The sequence below is a fragment of the Piliocolobus tephrosceles genome, chromosome 6 (genome assembly GCF_002776525.5).
Source record: "Piliocolobus tephrosceles isolate RC106 chromosome 6, ASM277652v3, whole genome shotgun sequence".
Lineage (NCBI taxonomy): Eukaryota > Metazoa > Chordata > Mammalia > Primates > Cercopithecidae > Piliocolobus > Piliocolobus tephrosceles.
Genome location: NC_045439.1, coordinates 110,210,652 through 110,227,298, shown reverse-complemented (window position 1 = coordinate 110,227,298; position 16,647 = coordinate 110,210,652). Strand labels below are relative to the sequence as shown.

General features: G+C 36.7%; 1 protein-coding gene across 5 annotated transcripts in view; it reads right to left on the bottom strand.

Moving 5' to 3' along the window:
• RFX7 (regulatory factor X7) overlaps positions 1 to 16,647 on the bottom strand; it is a 158,138-nt gene that overhangs the window by 81,604 nt on the left and 59,887 nt on the right. For 3 of the 5 annotated variants that reach the window (XM_023228670.2, XM_023228672.2, XM_023228671.2), the window contains one exon: positions 2,553 to 2,586. In XM_023228670.2, coding sequence (XP_023084438.1) covers positions 2,553 to 2,586 — 34 coding nt within the window. Of the gene's footprint in view, positions 1 to 2,552; positions 2,587 to 3,269; positions 3,331 to 4,716; positions 4,821 to 9,399; positions 10,421 to 16,647 lie in introns of those variants that run through there. The other 2 variants (XM_023228673.2, XM_023228674.2) reach the window with 2 other exon arrangements.

Sequence of the window (16,647 nt, the reverse complement as noted above, 5' to 3'; positions counted from 1 at the left end):
TTGATTCCTCTGTTTCCCCTCCACATCAAATCTATCAGCAAGTAAGACCTACTAATTTTATATCCAAAAATGCCTTAAACCCCTCTACTTAAAAAAAAAAAAAAAATCTTCCATTACTATCATCTGAGCAAGAGCCTTGAATTATCTACTGGACTTCTGCAATAGCCTAACTAGTTTTCCTGCTTCTACTCATATCCCCTACCCCCACCCCCTACACACAATCCACTGTTCCAACAACAGCCAGGGTATTAAAAACAAAAACAAAAAACAAAACTAGATTGCACTATTTTCTGCATAAAATCCTCTAATCAGCTTTCCATGCACGTAGGATACTACTTGCCATGACTAAATATGTAATATATGAACTACTCCCTGCTTGAACTTTTCTATCATTCTCTACTTCTTTCCATAAGTTCCAGCACACTGGGATTCTACATTCTTGAAATACCCCAAACTCATTCCCAGCTTCAGATTTTTTGTACCTACTGTTCTTCTACCTCTTGTGTGTCACCAGGAGATCATAACTCAAGGCTGGCTTCTTACTACTCAGGTTGGCACTCAAATGTCATCTCCTCAGAGAAGCTTTTCCTGGCCACCCTATCTGAGGTTACCTTACCCACCATCGCTTGCCTCCCTTTCCCTTTTAAAAATTGTGGAATATCATTTATCGTTATCTGAATTGTAATGCTTAATTATTTGCTCACTTGTTTAATGTCTACCTCACCCAATAAAATAAAAGGATCATGACAGGAGAGATCTTAGTATCTTGTTTATCACTATATGTCCAGGACCTAACACAGTATTTTTAAATTACTGAGTAAAAATTTACATATATTCTAAAACTTACACTAAAATATAAACACTTCTGAACCTTTAAAAGACTTTAAAAAGAGTTTTGTTCTTATTTAGTATTTTATAAATGTCATATTTTATAATTTATACCAGTCTTCTGCCTCTTCTTAATGAAGAGAAAAAAGTGAGTAATCCTCCAAAGTTATCTCAAGTATTGCAAAGAAAGTGGGTAGCCATAGATAGACAAGAACTGTGTCTGTCTTGCTTACCACTGTACTATGGTACCAAGAACAGGGTCTAGTATATGGTAATCATGAAATAATTACAGAATGACACATAAACGAGACTCTTAAGAGTTGGAAGATAGAGGAAATGCTCTGGGGGTTGGTGGCAATGTGTTACCCCCTCCATCCCCAGTCACCACTTTTCTAGGTCTTAAGAGTACTCTTGAATATATCTCTCTATAACAGACTAAATTTCTTAAGGACATGGAATATGTCTTTTCTGTTTTGTATTCCTTGTGAGTAAAACTGGCAGACAGAGATGTTCAATAATTTTAATAATTTTTTGAATGAAATGCCAGAGCACTGGTGTCTTCATTTGTAAAAGAGAGGTAACAAGATTACCCACTTCAGACGGTTATTGTAAGAGAAAAAAAAAACAACTCTCAAAAACCAAAAAACCACACACACACACACACCCCCCCCGCAAAAAGAAGAGTAAGTGAAAGGAAAAAGAAAAACACCTCCACAAAGTCCTCTTTTAGCTAGCTATTAGGTTAGAAAAGTGAAGAGAACTGATTAAATTTCCTCTTCTCCTATAAACTATTCCTATGCACTCAGCTACCTAGAGGATAATAAGCTAATAATAATATAAGTTAATAAGACATCTTACTATTTCAGCACCAGACACTGAAACAGACCACCACCACCACCACCACCAACAACATAGTCAGGTTAGCTTATAAGCAAGACCCAAACTTGGGTAAGAGAACTTCCCAACTCACAAGTAGGGAAAGAGAACTAACTATACTGACAATTTGGGGAATCTAACAGTACAGAGCCTTCGTATATTCTAAAGCCTAGAGGGTATCCTTTCAGTAGAGATTTTATGAAAGAAATCAGCAGTATTCCAGATGTCCCAGTAGCTGCAATGCTCCTTCCTTCACACGTTTAAAAGAAGACCTAAAAAACTACTACTATACTAACACAATCTAAATTTAACCTATTATTGTGGCTTCAAATCTTAAAAGCTGGCAACCCAACAAAAACTAATCCACTAAGCATCTTAAAAGCTGTTTTTGAAAACAAATTTTTACAGTTCTAATAAGTAGAATCTAAACTTAAACGATTATTATGGCTTAATTCCTACAGGATGCCAATAAAAACATGAAAAATACGCTATCTCAACAAAACTAACCCATTAAACATCTTCAAAAACTTTTCTCTAAACAAATTCTTAGAGTTATTAGAACAGAAAAATATCCAGTTTGTTTGTTTAAGCAATCTTTCAGTAAGAGCCAGTTAAGATTCAAAAACATGTAATTAACCTCAGATTGTGATTTTATTATTGATGAGATACAGGAAAGTATCTAGGTAGCTTATAAACAATTCACTTGAGGGGGCTGTAATTAAAATATCAAATTTTATTCACTGGAGTTAGATTATATTTAAAATCAATATTTACTTCAAAATTGTGTATTTTATATCATGGCAAAACCCTTATTGGAAAAGAACTTTAAGATTAGTTATTTCACTTACCAAAATGCAGTCCACTTTAGATTGTACAGTTTTGCTAAAAGAAAGAGAAAGTTAGGTTAGTAAAATGAAAAGTTTATTAACTATCTGCAATATTCTCAAAAAGATGTGGTAATTTAGTCTTTCTTACTATGAAAAAATAAATACAGCTTCCTGGAATTGTAGCCTAAAACTGTGTTTTTCACAAAGCAAAACAAAAATCTATTTCCCATTCACTTTACTAAATTTAATCTTAAAGCATGGTCAAAATATTTCCTAAGTTTGTCTTGAATAAACAATTAAATTTTTAATTGTATATAAGTGCAGATTTATTACTATATTTACAAGTATGGCACAGAGCTTACAATAATTACGATTTTTACTGTCTGCCTGCCACTCTGGACAATAATTTGCTTAGCACTTAAAAGTCATAATGATGGACTACAATCTATAACTGGTAAGGCTTGATACATAAAAGATTCTGTTCCCCCTCTCTGTGTCAACACACACACACACACACACACACACACACACACACACACACCAGTAACAAGAATCCCTAGACATAAAAACAATAATAAAAGATTAACTAATATAGTGATAAATTGGGAGGGCAGAAAAATACTTAGAAATAAGCAATACAATAAAGCCACTATACATCAATTTAACCGAACTACTGAATATAAGTGAACTGTTAATATATAACACAAATGAAGCCAGTATAAAATAATTTAAACTAACCTTTGGATTTTGTTATAACACATAGGAAAGTGAAAATGCAAAGAAATTGTGCAAAGTGTTCAGGAACAGTTAACACTCAATCTGTAAAAGATGTTAAAACCAAATTGTCTTCTGTAAAAAGTTATAAAGCCAAATAAATGTAAACCAAAATTGGTTATTTGCCTTTGTATGTAGCCATACAGCTAAGCTATAATATAAAAAAAAATTAGTGTTTAAATCTCATTTAACACAATCAATAACAAAATTTTATACATGTACCCAGATTTCAAATTTCATTTTCTAAACAATAAAATATGACTGGATTCAGTTTAATTGCAAAGTTCAGAACGACTAAAAAGAGCAAAAAAAGTAAAGAATAACCGTAGGTTAAGAGGGACTGAATTCCCCTTCCCACAATCCTACAAAAGATTTTTAGAGATTTTAAAATCTCCTTTTGGGATAACTTGTATAAGCTTATAATTCATTGGCACCTAACTTGTGCTATTTTTCTCTCTTCTCAATAACTCCCAGTTTCCTCTGAGATCTGAGAGTAATCTATAGATTAAGAATTGCTGCTAAAAAAGTAATATATCCATGATCCAACTATCTCTCATCACCTTGATCTAAACAGTCATCATTGGCCAGGCGTGGTGGCTCATGCCTGTAATCCTAGCACTTTGGGAGGCCGAGGGAGGCGGATTGCCTTGGCTAAGGAGTTCGAGAACAGCCTGGGCAACATGGTAAAACCCCGTATCTACTAAAAAAAAAAAAAAAAAAACCAATTAGGTGAGCCTGGCAGCGTGCACCTGTAGTCCCAGCTACTTGGGAGGCTGAGGCAGGAGAATTGCTTGAACCCGGGAGGCAGAGCTTGCAGTGAGCCAAGATAGTGCCACTGAACTCCAGTCTGGGCAACGGAGCGAGACTCCGTCTCCAAAAAAATAAAACAAAACAAACAGTCATTATTTCTTGTCAAAGGTGTTACAACAACCTTTTAACTGGTTTCTCTGCTTCTATCTTTGCCCTATCACCAACCACCACACCCTGTGGGCTACTCCCAAGAAAGTGGCCAGAGTGATTCTTTTTGAAGATGATGTTAGTCCTTTGCTCCAAAGTCTTTACCATGGCCATAAAAACCCAGTATGACCCAATCCTCTGCTGTCTTTCTGGTCTAATCTCATACTAGTCTATTCTTCATTCATTCAGCTCTAGCCAGGCAGCCTCCGTGACAGCTTCATGGCAGGAGCGGGTTCTGCACTGGCTTGCTCTGTCAGCCTCTAGGACTTTTCTCCCATATAACTTATCCCTTTACTTTCTTTGTTACTTTGCTCCATGTTACCTTCAACAGACAGTTCTTCCCTGACTTCCCCATATAAAATACTCCCAATCACTCTCTATAGCTCTCATCCTGCTTTATTTTTCATCATTGCACTTATCACCAGTGATATTATAATTTTATTAATTTGTTTACCAGCTATCTTCCTTGACTAGAATTGAAACTTCATGATAGCAAGCTTTGTCTGTTTTGCTCATTGCTGTGTTATCATCTGGTACACGTAAGGAGTTCAATAAAATCTGTTGAATGAATAAATGAAAAAAAATTTCAGTTCCCCAGATGAAGAAAAGTCCTTGTAAAGACTGGGACCACTTAAGAATGAGTTTTTATATAAATTAGTATGAAATTGAAATGTTTATTTTATAACATACAGATCTCAATATATTTTCATTGTACCAGTAACTGACTACTCTATGGGATTATCTAAGTAGGATGGTTATCTAAGAAGGATGATTTTTTTCTACCTTAGAGCTTGGTAAAGCTCTAAAACATATATATAAATGATAGCCTTTTAAAGCAGGGGTCCCCAACTCTCATCCCTGTTAGGAACAGGGTCACACAGCAGGAGGTGAGCAGCCGAGTGCATTACTGCCTGACCTCTGCCTCCTGTCACATCAGTGGCAACATTAGATTCTCATAGGAGCCTGTGAACCCTACTGTGAACTGTACGTGTGAGGGATCAAGGCTGCATGGTCCTCATGAGAATCTCATGCCTGATGATCTGTCACTGTCTCCCATCAACCCCAGATGGGACCACTATCTAGTTGCAGAAAAACAAGCGGGCTCCCACTGATTCTACATTATGGTGAGTTGTATAATTATTTCATTGTATTACTACAATGTAATAATAACATAAATACACTGTACTATAAATGTAATGAGTTTGAATCATCCCCAAACCATCTCCCCCACCCCTCGATCTGTGGGAAAATTTTTTGTCTTCTATGAATTTGGTCCCTGGTGCCAAAATGGTTGGGGACTGCTGTTTTAAAGGACAGAGTTATAAAGAAAAATGAAAGCCCTTCTGGTAGATGAGGGCCCTGGAATCACTTAGCCCCTTGATTATTTTTACTTTATACTTAATAGAATAACATAGATGAAGTTTAAGTTCCCCTTTTCTTCTGCCTAGTCTTATACCTCTCCCTACCTTCTCAAAGGCAACTATCATTAATCTAATGTGTAAACTTTTCAGTTGTTACTTCGAGTTGTTTCTTGTATTAAACAAAAATCTATAAGCAACATACACTGTTCTGTGAAGCTTTTAAATGTTTATGTAAGTTCCATTACACTGTACAATTTTTTAAACTCAACATTGTTTTTGAGATCCATCCATGTTGATACACTCAGATGAAGTTCATTCATTTTAACTACTAAAAATTATCCCATTGAATGAATAATCAAATTTATTCATCTATTCCTCTACTGAAAGGTAATTATGTAGCTTCCAGTTTTTCTACAAACAGTACTGCCATAAGTGTCTTTGTATATGTCTCTTGGTATATACCTGTAAGAATTTCTCAGCTATAAATCTCGAAGTCAATTTTCTAGGGCTTATAAATGATTTTTTTCTATTTTATATTAACAAATTTCTCTCTCAAACACTTGTATCCATTTATACTTCCATTAAGCAGTATATGATAGTTCTTATTTTCTTATTACTTTGCATATATATGCCATTTATACATGATACAGGTAATACATATATACTAAAAAGTTACTATTCCAATGGACATGAAATTGTATTTTTTAAAAAAATTTTCTTTTCCTCAATTACTAGCAATGCTGTGTGCCTTTTAACCTGCCTGCTAGACATAGGGATTTTCTCCCCCATGAATTGTTGATTCCTAGCCTTTGCATATTTTGAAGTGGAGCTATTTATTACATTATAAAAGCTTTATATATTCTGGATACTAATTCTATTACATATATTTAACTTTGTTAATAACTTTTATTAAAGTTAACATTTTTGATCTAGTCTAACAATTTTTTTCTTTATGAGTTATTTTTATGTCTTATTTAAGAAATCCTATCTAAGATTAAAAGCAGTCTATATTTCATTCTAAAAGTTTTGAAGTTAGCTTTTCTCATTTTGATCTTTAATTGGAATTTATTCTTGTGTATGGTATAGTGTAATATACAGTATATACTATTTCCATCTGGGAACCCATTCACTATTTTATTATACTAATTTTGGTATGTGCTTGAATCTTTTTCTGGCCCTTCTTTTCTGTTTTATTATTAATCTACTCATCTATCCCTAAGTCAACACCACACTTTGAATTTATTACTGCTATAAAATTTAGGTCTAGTTATTTGATTGCATGACCCTCCTTGTTCATTTCCAAAACAGTCTTGACAATTCTTGGACCTTTGTTTTTCCAGGTGAATTTTTCAATCAGGTTTCTAATTTCACAAAAGACCTCCTAAACTTTATGTAGGACTTTATTTCTGGACTGTATTAATGTTATAGGTTGAATGGGAGATGATGACTGATAATTTGGATTTTTTTTTATCTGTCCTTAAAATGTCATTTCCTTTCTGAATAAATATTTTGTTAGAAAGAGTACAAGGCAACTTACAGATGGTATTGCGAATTTTATCTGTGTGTTGATGTTCAGGCAAACTATTGGTTTTCTATGTTGACCTTATCTCCAGCAACCTTCATGAACTCTTATTAATTCTAATAGCCTGTAGATTTTTTTATTTTTTTGAGACAGAGTTTTGCTTTTGTTGCCCAGACTGTAATGCAGTACGCCATCGCGGCACACCACAACCTCTGCCTCCCGGGTTCAAGCAATTGTCCTGCCTCGGCCTCCTGGGTAGTTGGCATTAAAGGTATGCGCCACCACGCTCGGCTAATTTTGTATTTTTATTTTTGGAGAGACCGGGTTTCTCCATGTTGGTCAGGCTGTTCTCGAATTCCCAACCTCAGGTGATCCACCCGCCTTGGCCTCCCAAAGTGCTGGGATTACAGGTGTAAGCCATCGTGCCCGGACAGTTCTAATAGTATGTAGATTCTCTTGCAGATAATCATTTCATTTATAATTAATATTTTTCTTCCTTTCCAATCTTTATGTCTCTTTCCCCCTCCTTTTTCTTATCTAATTACTTTGGCTAAAATCTCCAATATAATAAAGAGTAGCAGTAACAGAAGATATCCTTGTTTTGTTTCTCCATTAAATAATTTATTTCTAAGCTTTCTGTAATCAAGAATAATTCTGGTAACATGTGTTTTGGTAAATGTTCTCTATCCATTTAAGACACTTTTTTTTCTAGTCCTACTAGTATGACAGTTAAGGCTTCTGCTCTTCTTTTCTCTCTGCCAAGGAACACTCTTCAAAAGTGCTACCTGCCTGACTTGCTCCCTTACTTTTCTGTGCTCAGTGGTTCAAACGTTATCTCCTTAGAAACCTTCCCTGACTGTATCTTGTCATTCTCTTGTCCTTTACACGTTGCTTTATCTTTATTATAATTACTGCCACTGGCATTTATCTGTTTGTCCAACATCCCCACTAGCTTTATAAAGAAAGAAGTTGGTATGATTTGCTTACTACTATCCTCCCAACACAAGGAACAGTACCTGGCAAGGAGGCTTATTATCTGTTATCTTTTTTTAAAAAACTAGCTTTGAATTTTCTTGATTGAGCTCTTTTTTTGACATCTCATCAGTTTTTATTTATTTTTTGTTTTTCTTCGGCATTACTTGTATTTATGCTGTTAAAGTTGAATACAAAACACATTTTCCCCTTACTTCTTTGTTTTTAATAAGCACACAGAAGAAAGACTTTATCTTTCTATTCCCAAAAAATTTCCATTAACTGGAACCTACAACGCTATGTAGTATTTTATTTAATTTTAAATATTTTGTAATTTAGTATTTGATGTCCATGAATATATATGTATCTTATTTTTAAGCTATCTACTACCAATCAATTATTTTTTCACTTCAGCCAGGGAATATGGTTTTCATGATGAAAACTTCCTTTGGGACCCAACTCACAGTCATCTTTTTTAAGAGTCTATGTATCCTTTAAAGAAATCTGTATTCTCTATTTATCTGCTAGAGGAATTTCCATACAGATCTATATTTAATCAAGTGTATTAATTAAGCTGTTTAAATATTTTGTTGCCATTTTATCTACCAGTTTCTGACAACTACGACTGGACATTTATTAATTTCTCTTTGGAAGTGTCAATTTTTGCATTCTTAACTCTAAGACTATACTGCTAAGACTATATTCTATATAAATAAGACTATAATTTTTACATTTTCTTGGTAGTATATTCCTTTTATCAAGATCTAGTGTCCTTTACGGTAATTCCATTTTGTCTTAAGCTCTACTCTGTTATATATTAATTTTGTCAAACCATCTTTCTTTTTGTTTTCTGGTTTTTACTACTGATGAGAAATTTGTGGTCAGTCTCCCTTTCCTCATGTGATTTATTCTTTTTAATTTAATCATGAGTTCATTTTAAGCAAGGATATTTTCTCCAGGGAAGTCCTGTATACCTGGATTGGCATTATTTTCTCTCATGATCTGAAATTTTAAAATACGAACTTACCTTCACAACGATTATTTTTCAGAGGAATCTTATATCTTGTGGGTTATAGAAGCAGTTTCATATTTGTCTCTGCTGAATTTCTAAGGGTTTAATGGTTCCAGACGTATTTGTATACTGATTTATTGATTTAGAGTCCTTGTACCAAAATGAAACTATAATATCAAATCAAACTCCACATTCATCTATAATACAGGCTTAAGGCTCTGGATCTCGTATTTTACCCTTCTACATGCCCTGGGAAAACAGCAGGCTTACCTGAAACTTCCTGGGTCTGTCTGTGGGCTCCCTTTTTTAGTCCCATTTCATAGGAAAAAATCTCTCTTCAGGTTCTATGCTTTAGTTGATCAGTTCCAACTACCTTGTGAGAGCACAGAGTATGTGGCCTAGACTTTCCTATGAACATTAAGACATCAATCCCCAGCATTTAAGGTCTGTATGAGGACATGAAAACCACTATGGGCCATTTAGGAATTAGTTCCTGCTTACCACTTTTCTTAAGTAAGCTCCCCTGACTCCTTGTTACTAGCACCTATGAATTTAATTTCTCTTTCTTGACTTGAAGCTTTTATATATGTAAATAACCTTTCTGTATATATCTTATCAACAGTTTATGTCCGGAGTGTGGGGTGAAAATCCTGCCACAAGAGCTCAACTATACTGTCCAGGAGTCTTTTACTACATGGGTGTATACATAAACTATATGTATACATATAAACTGTATACATAAATGTGTATGTGTATATATGTATAATATACACACATTTCTATACATATATGTGTGTATAATAAACACATCATAGTTTTATACCAGTGTTAATGGAATATTTTTGAAAACTTCCCCCAAATTCTACCACTACAACCAATAAACTCTTTTCTTTTTTCCCATATTCTCTCCAGTATGTATTCATGAACATATCTAATTTTTAACACAGCTATAATCAAACCAGAGTATTATTTAAATTTGCCAAAATCATATTCTGATAGTCTTCAAATTTTTAATGTCATATATTTTTTGTAATTCCATTTAGCAGATGTTTCATAATTTCCTAAACTATTACCTGAATATACTTTGTTTTAATTGTTTCAACTAACATAATGCTTCAGTGTTCTGCTTCAGATAATGACAATTTAACATATATTAAAATTAACTTGCCACACATAACAATTATACATTCTGGACAAAATACAAAAACAAATGTTAAGTCAACAGAGTAATCAAAAGCAGGTAGCAACTGGAAGGAAGTTAGCCTTAAATGAAAAAACTGTACTGGTATAATTTTTTTTTTTTTTTTTTTTTTGAGATGCAGTCTTGCTCTCTCTCCCAGGCTGGAAGGCAGAGGCGAGATCTCAGCTCACTGCAACCTCCACCTCCTGGGTTCAAGTGATTCTCCTGCCTCAGCCTCCTGAGTAGCTGGGATTACAGGCACATGCTGCTACACCTGGCTAATTTTTTGTATTTAAGTAGAGATGGGGTTTCACGGTGTTGCCCAGGCTGGTCTAGAACTCCCGAGCTCAAGAAATCCACCTGCCTCAGCCTCCCAAAGTGCACTGGTAGAATTTTTATAAGGCTTTTGCTTGAGGGTACTCATCAGCTCATGTGGAAAAGGTCACTTAGACTGAAGCAAGAATCTGTTGTCTTGCTGGCTTAAAAAGGACAAAGTTTGGGGTTGCCAAGGCAGCTTAAAAGTGAAAGGTAAAATCCCAGAAAGGAAAGTGCTACAAAATTTCTATATGAACTACACCCAATATTTGAATGACCCTAGTCTGAGGAAGACTCCAAGGTTCTTCACAGAGAAACAGCTGGAAGGTGGAAGGATCTGAGATGAGATTTCTGCTGCTGCCTGTAACAGAAAAAATCATGTTGGGGGTTGAATCCAGCCACATTAGATGTCTACTAAGACAAAAATTCAACACTCATCAGAGAAAAATAACAGAATCCAAAGTCTATAATACATCACCCATAATGCCCATTACACAAGCAAAATACACTATAGTGAACAAACAGGAAAAAAAGACCTAGAGTCAAGAGAAAAAGCAGCTCACAGACACTAAATCCTGAATGATCTAAGTGTCAGAATTAGCAGACAAGGACTTCAAAGCAAGTATTATAAACATGTTCAAGTATTTAAAGGAAAATATGGTCATAATAAATGTTCGCATGGGTCAATCTCAGCTGACAAATTGAAGCTATGAAAAAGAACCAAATGGAAGTTCCAGAACTTAAAAGGTATAATGTATGAAATGAAAAATTCATTAGATGGCCTTAATTTGAGATCAGATGGCAGAAAAAGGGCCACTTAACTGGAAAATCAATAGGTCTATTGAATGTGAAGAAAAGACTTTTAAAAAATAATAAACAGAGCTTCAGAAATTTAAAGTTCAATATTAAGTGGTCTAACTATGTACAATGGGAGAGGAGAGATAACGAGACAGAAAAATACAATATTTAATAAATGGCCAAAGTCTTTCCAAATTCTAAGAAAAACACAAATTTCTAGATCCAAGAAGTTCAGCAAATTCCAAGCAGGATAATTATAAAGATAAAAAGCACACTGTGAAAGCAGCAAGGGGGCGGAGCAAGATGGCTGAATAGGAACAGCTCCAGTCTCCAACTCCCAGCATGAGTGACACAGAAGATCAGTGATTTATGCATTTTCAACTGAGGTACTAGGTTCATCTCACTAGGGAGTGCCAGACAATCGGTGCTGGTCAGCTGCTGTAGCCCAACCAACGAGAGGTGAAGCAGGGGGAGGCATCGCCTCACCTGGGAAGTGCAAGGGGGAAGGGAATCCCTTTTCCTAGCCAAGGGAAGTGAGACACACAACACCTGGAAAATCAGGTAACTCCCACCCCAATACTGTGCTTTAAGCAAACGGGCACACCAGGAGATTATATCCCACACCTGGCCGGGAGGGTCCCATGCCCACAAAGCCTCCCTCCTTGCTAGCACAGCAGTCTGCGATCTAACCGCAAGGCAGCAGTGAGGCTGGGGGAGGGGCGCCCGCCATTGCTGAGGCTTAAGTAGGTAAACAAAGCCGCTGGGAAGCTCGAACTGGGTGGAGCTCACAGCAGCTCAAGGAAGCCTGTCTCTGTAAAATCTACCTCTGGGTACAGGGCACAGCTAAACAACAACAACAACAACAACAACAGCAGCAGCAGAAACCTCTGCAGACGCAAACGACTCTGACAGCTTTGAAGAGAGCAGTAGATCTCCCAACACGGAGGTTGAGATCTGAGAAGGGACAGACTGCCTGCTCAAGTGGGTCCCTGACCCCTGAGTAGCCTAACTGGGAGACATTCCCCACTAGGGGCAGACTGACACCCCACACCTCACACGGTGGAGTACACCCCTGAGAGAAAGCTTCCAAAGTAAGAATCAGACAGGTACACTCGCTGTTCAGCAATATTCTATCTTCTGCAGGCTCTGCTGCTGATACCCAGGCAAACAGGGTCTGGAGTGGACCTCAAGCAATCTCCAACAGACCTATAGCTGAGGGTCCTGACTGTTAGAAGGAAAACTATCAAACAGGAAGGACACCTACACCAAAACCCCATCAGTACATCACCATCATCAAAGACCAGAGGCAGATAAAACCAAAAAGATGGGGAAAAAGCAGGGCAGAAAAGCTGGAAATTCAAAAAATAAGAGCGCATCTCCCCCTGCAAAGGAGTGCAGCTCATCGCCAGCAACGGATCAAAGCTGGATGGAGAATGACTTTGATGAGATGAGAGAAGAAGGCTTTAGTCCATCAAACTTCTCAGAGCTAAAGGAGGAATTACGTACCCAGCGCAAAGAAACTAAAAATCTTGAAAAAAGAGTGGAAGAATTGATAGCTAGACTAATTAAGGCAGAGAAGGTCATAAACGAAATGACAGAGATGAAAATCATGACACGAGAAATACGTGACAAATGCACAAGCTTCAGTAACCGACTTGATCAACTGGAAGAAAGAGTATCAGCAATTGAGGATCAAATGAATGAAATGAAGCAAGAAGAGAAACCAAAAGAAAAAAGAAGAAAAAGAAATGAACAAAGCCTGTAAGAAGTATGGGATTATGTAAAAAGCCCAAATCTACGTCTGAATGGGGTACCTGAAAGTGAGGGGGAAAATGGAACCAAGTTGGAAAACACTCTTCAGGATATCATCCAGGAGAACTTCCCCAACCTAGTAGGGCAGGCCAACATTCAAATTCAGGAAATACAGAGAACGCCTCAAAGATACTCCTTGAGAAGACCAACTCCAAGACACATAATTGCCAGATTCACCAAAGTAGAAATGAAAGAAAAAATCTTAAGGGCAGCCAGAGAGAAAGGTCGGGTTACCCACAAAGGGAAGCCCATCAGACTAAAGCAGACCTCTCAGCAGAAACTCTACAAGCCAGAAGAGAGTGGGGGCCAATATTCAACATTCTTAAAGAAAAGAATTTTCAACCCAGAATTTCATATCCAGCCAAACTAAGTTTCATAAGTGAAGGAGAAATAAAATCCTTTACAGATAAGCAAATGCTTAGAGATTTTGTCACCACCAGGCCTGCCTTACAAGAGACCCTGAAGGAAGCACTAAACATGGAAAGGAACAACCGGTACCAGCCATTGCAAAAACATGCCAAAATGTAAAGACCATCGAGGCTAGGAAGAAACTGCATCAACTAACGAGCAAAATAACCAGTTCATATCATAATGGCAGGATTAAGTTCACACATAACAATATTAACCTTAAATGTAAATAGACTAAATGCTCCAATTAAAAGACACAGACTGGCAAACTGGATAAAGAGTCAAGACCCATCAGTCTGCTGTATTCAGGAAACCCATCTCACACGCAGAGACATATATAGGCTCAAAATAAAGGGATGGAGGAAGATCTACCAAGCAAATGGAGAACAAAAAAACGCAGGGGTTGCAATCCTAGTCTCTGATAAAACAGACTTTAAACCATCAAAGATCAAAAGAGACAAAGAAGGACATTACATAATGGTAAAGGGATCAATTCATCAGGAAGAGATAACTATCCTAAATATATATGCACCCAATACAGGAGCACCCAGATTCATAAAGCAAGTCCTTAGAGACTTACAAAGAGATTTAGACTCCCATACAATAATAATGGGAGACTTCATCACCCCACTGTCAACATTAGACAGATCAACGAGACAGAAAGTTAACAAGGATATCCAGGAATTGAACTCAACTCTGCACCAAGCAGACCTAATAGACATCTACAGAACTCTCCACCCCAAATCAACAGAATATACATTCTTTTCAGCACCACATCACACTTATTCCAAAATTGACCACATAATTGGAAGTAAAGCACTCCTCAGCAAATGTACAAGAACAGAAATTATAACAAACTGTCTCTCAGACCACAGTGCAATCAAACTAGAACTCAGGACTAAGAAACTCAATCAAAACTGCTCAACTACATGGAAACTGAACAACCTGCTCCTGAATGACTACGGGGTACATAACGAAATGAAGGCAGAAATAAAGATGTTCTTTGAAACCAATGAGAACAAAGACACAACATACCACAATCTCTGGGACACATTTAAAGCAGTGTGTAGAGGGAAATTTATAGCACTAAATGCCCACAAGAGAAAGCTAGAAAGATCCAAAATGGACACTCTAACATCACAATTAAAAGAACTAGAGAAGCAAGAGCAAACACATTCAAAAGCTAGCAGAAGGCAAGAAATAACTAAGATCAGAGCAGAACTGAAGGAGATAGAGACACAAAAAACCCTCCAAAAAATCAATGAATCCAGGAGTTGGTTTTTTGAAAAGATCAACAAAATTGACAGACCACTAGCAAGACTAATAAAGAAGAAAAGAGAGAAGAATCAAATAGATGCAATAAAAAATGATAAAGGGGATATCACCACCGACCGCACAGAAATACAAACTACCATCAGAGAATACTATAAAAACCTCTACGCAAATCAACTAGAAAATCTAGAAGAAATGGATAATTTCCTGGACACTTACACTCTTCCAAGACTAAACCAGGAAGAAGTTGAATTTCTGAATAGACCAATAGCAGGCTCTGACATTGAGGCAATAATTAATAGCCTACCAAGCAAAAAAAGTCCAGGACCAGATGGATTCACAGCTGAATTCTACCAGAGGTACAAAGAGGAGCTGGTACCATTCCTTCTGAAACTATTCCAATCAATAGAAAAAGAGGGAATCCTCCCTAACTCATTTTATGAGGCCAACATCATCCTGATACCAAAGCCTGGCAGAGACACAACAACAAAAGAGAATTTTAGACCAATATCCCTGATGAACATCGATGCAAAAATCCTCAATAAAATACTGGCAAACCGGATTCAGCAGCACATCAAAAAGCTTATCCACCATGATCAAGTGGGCTTCATCCCTGGGATGCAAGGCTGGTTCAACATTCGCAAATCAATAAACGTAATCCAACATATAAACAGAACCAAAGACAAGAACCACATGATTATCTCAATAGATGTAGAAAAGGCCTTTGACAAAACTCAACAGCCCTTCATGCTAAAAACGCTCAAAAAATTCGGTATTGATGGAACGTACCTCAAAATAATAAGAGCTATTTATGACAAACCCACAGCCAATATCATACTGAATGGGCAAAAACTGGAAAAATTCCCTTTGAAAACTGGCACAAGACAGGGATGCCCTCTCTCACCACTCCTATTCAACACAGTGTTGGAAGTTCTGGCTAGGGCAATCAGGCAAGAGAAAGAAATCAAGGGTATTCAGTTAGGAAAAGAAGTCAAAATGTCCCTGTTTGCAGATGACATGATTCTGTATTTAGAAAACCCCATTGTCTCAGCCCAAAAGCTCCTTAAGCTGATAAGCAACTTCAGCAAAGTCTCAGGATACAAAATTAATGTGCAAAAATCACAAGCATTCTTATACACCAGTAACAGACAAACAGAGAACCAAATCATGAATGACCTTCCATTCACAATTGCTTCAAAGAGAATAAAAAACCTAGGAATCCAACTTACAAGGGAGGTAAAGGACCTCTTCAAGGAGAACTACAAACCACTGCTCAGTGAAATAAAAGAGGACACAAACAAATGGAAGAACATACCATGCTCATGGATAGGAAGAATCAATATTGTGAAAATGGCCATACTGCCCAAGGTTATTTATAGATTCAATGCCATCCCCATCAAGCTACCAATGAGTTTCTTCACAGAATTGGATAAAACTGCTTTAAAGTTCATATGTAACCAAAAAAGAGCCCGCATTGCCAAGACAATCCTAATTCAAAAGAACAAAGCTGGAGGCGTCACGCTACCTGACTTCAAACTATACTACAAGGCTACAGTAACCAAAACAGCATGGTACTGCTACCAAAACAGAGATATAGACCAATGGAACAGAACAGAGTCCTCAGAAATAATACCACACATCTACAGCCATCTGATCTTTGACAAACCTGAGAGAAACAAGAAATGTGGAAAGGATTCCCTATTTAATAAATGGTGCTGGGAAAATTGGCTAGC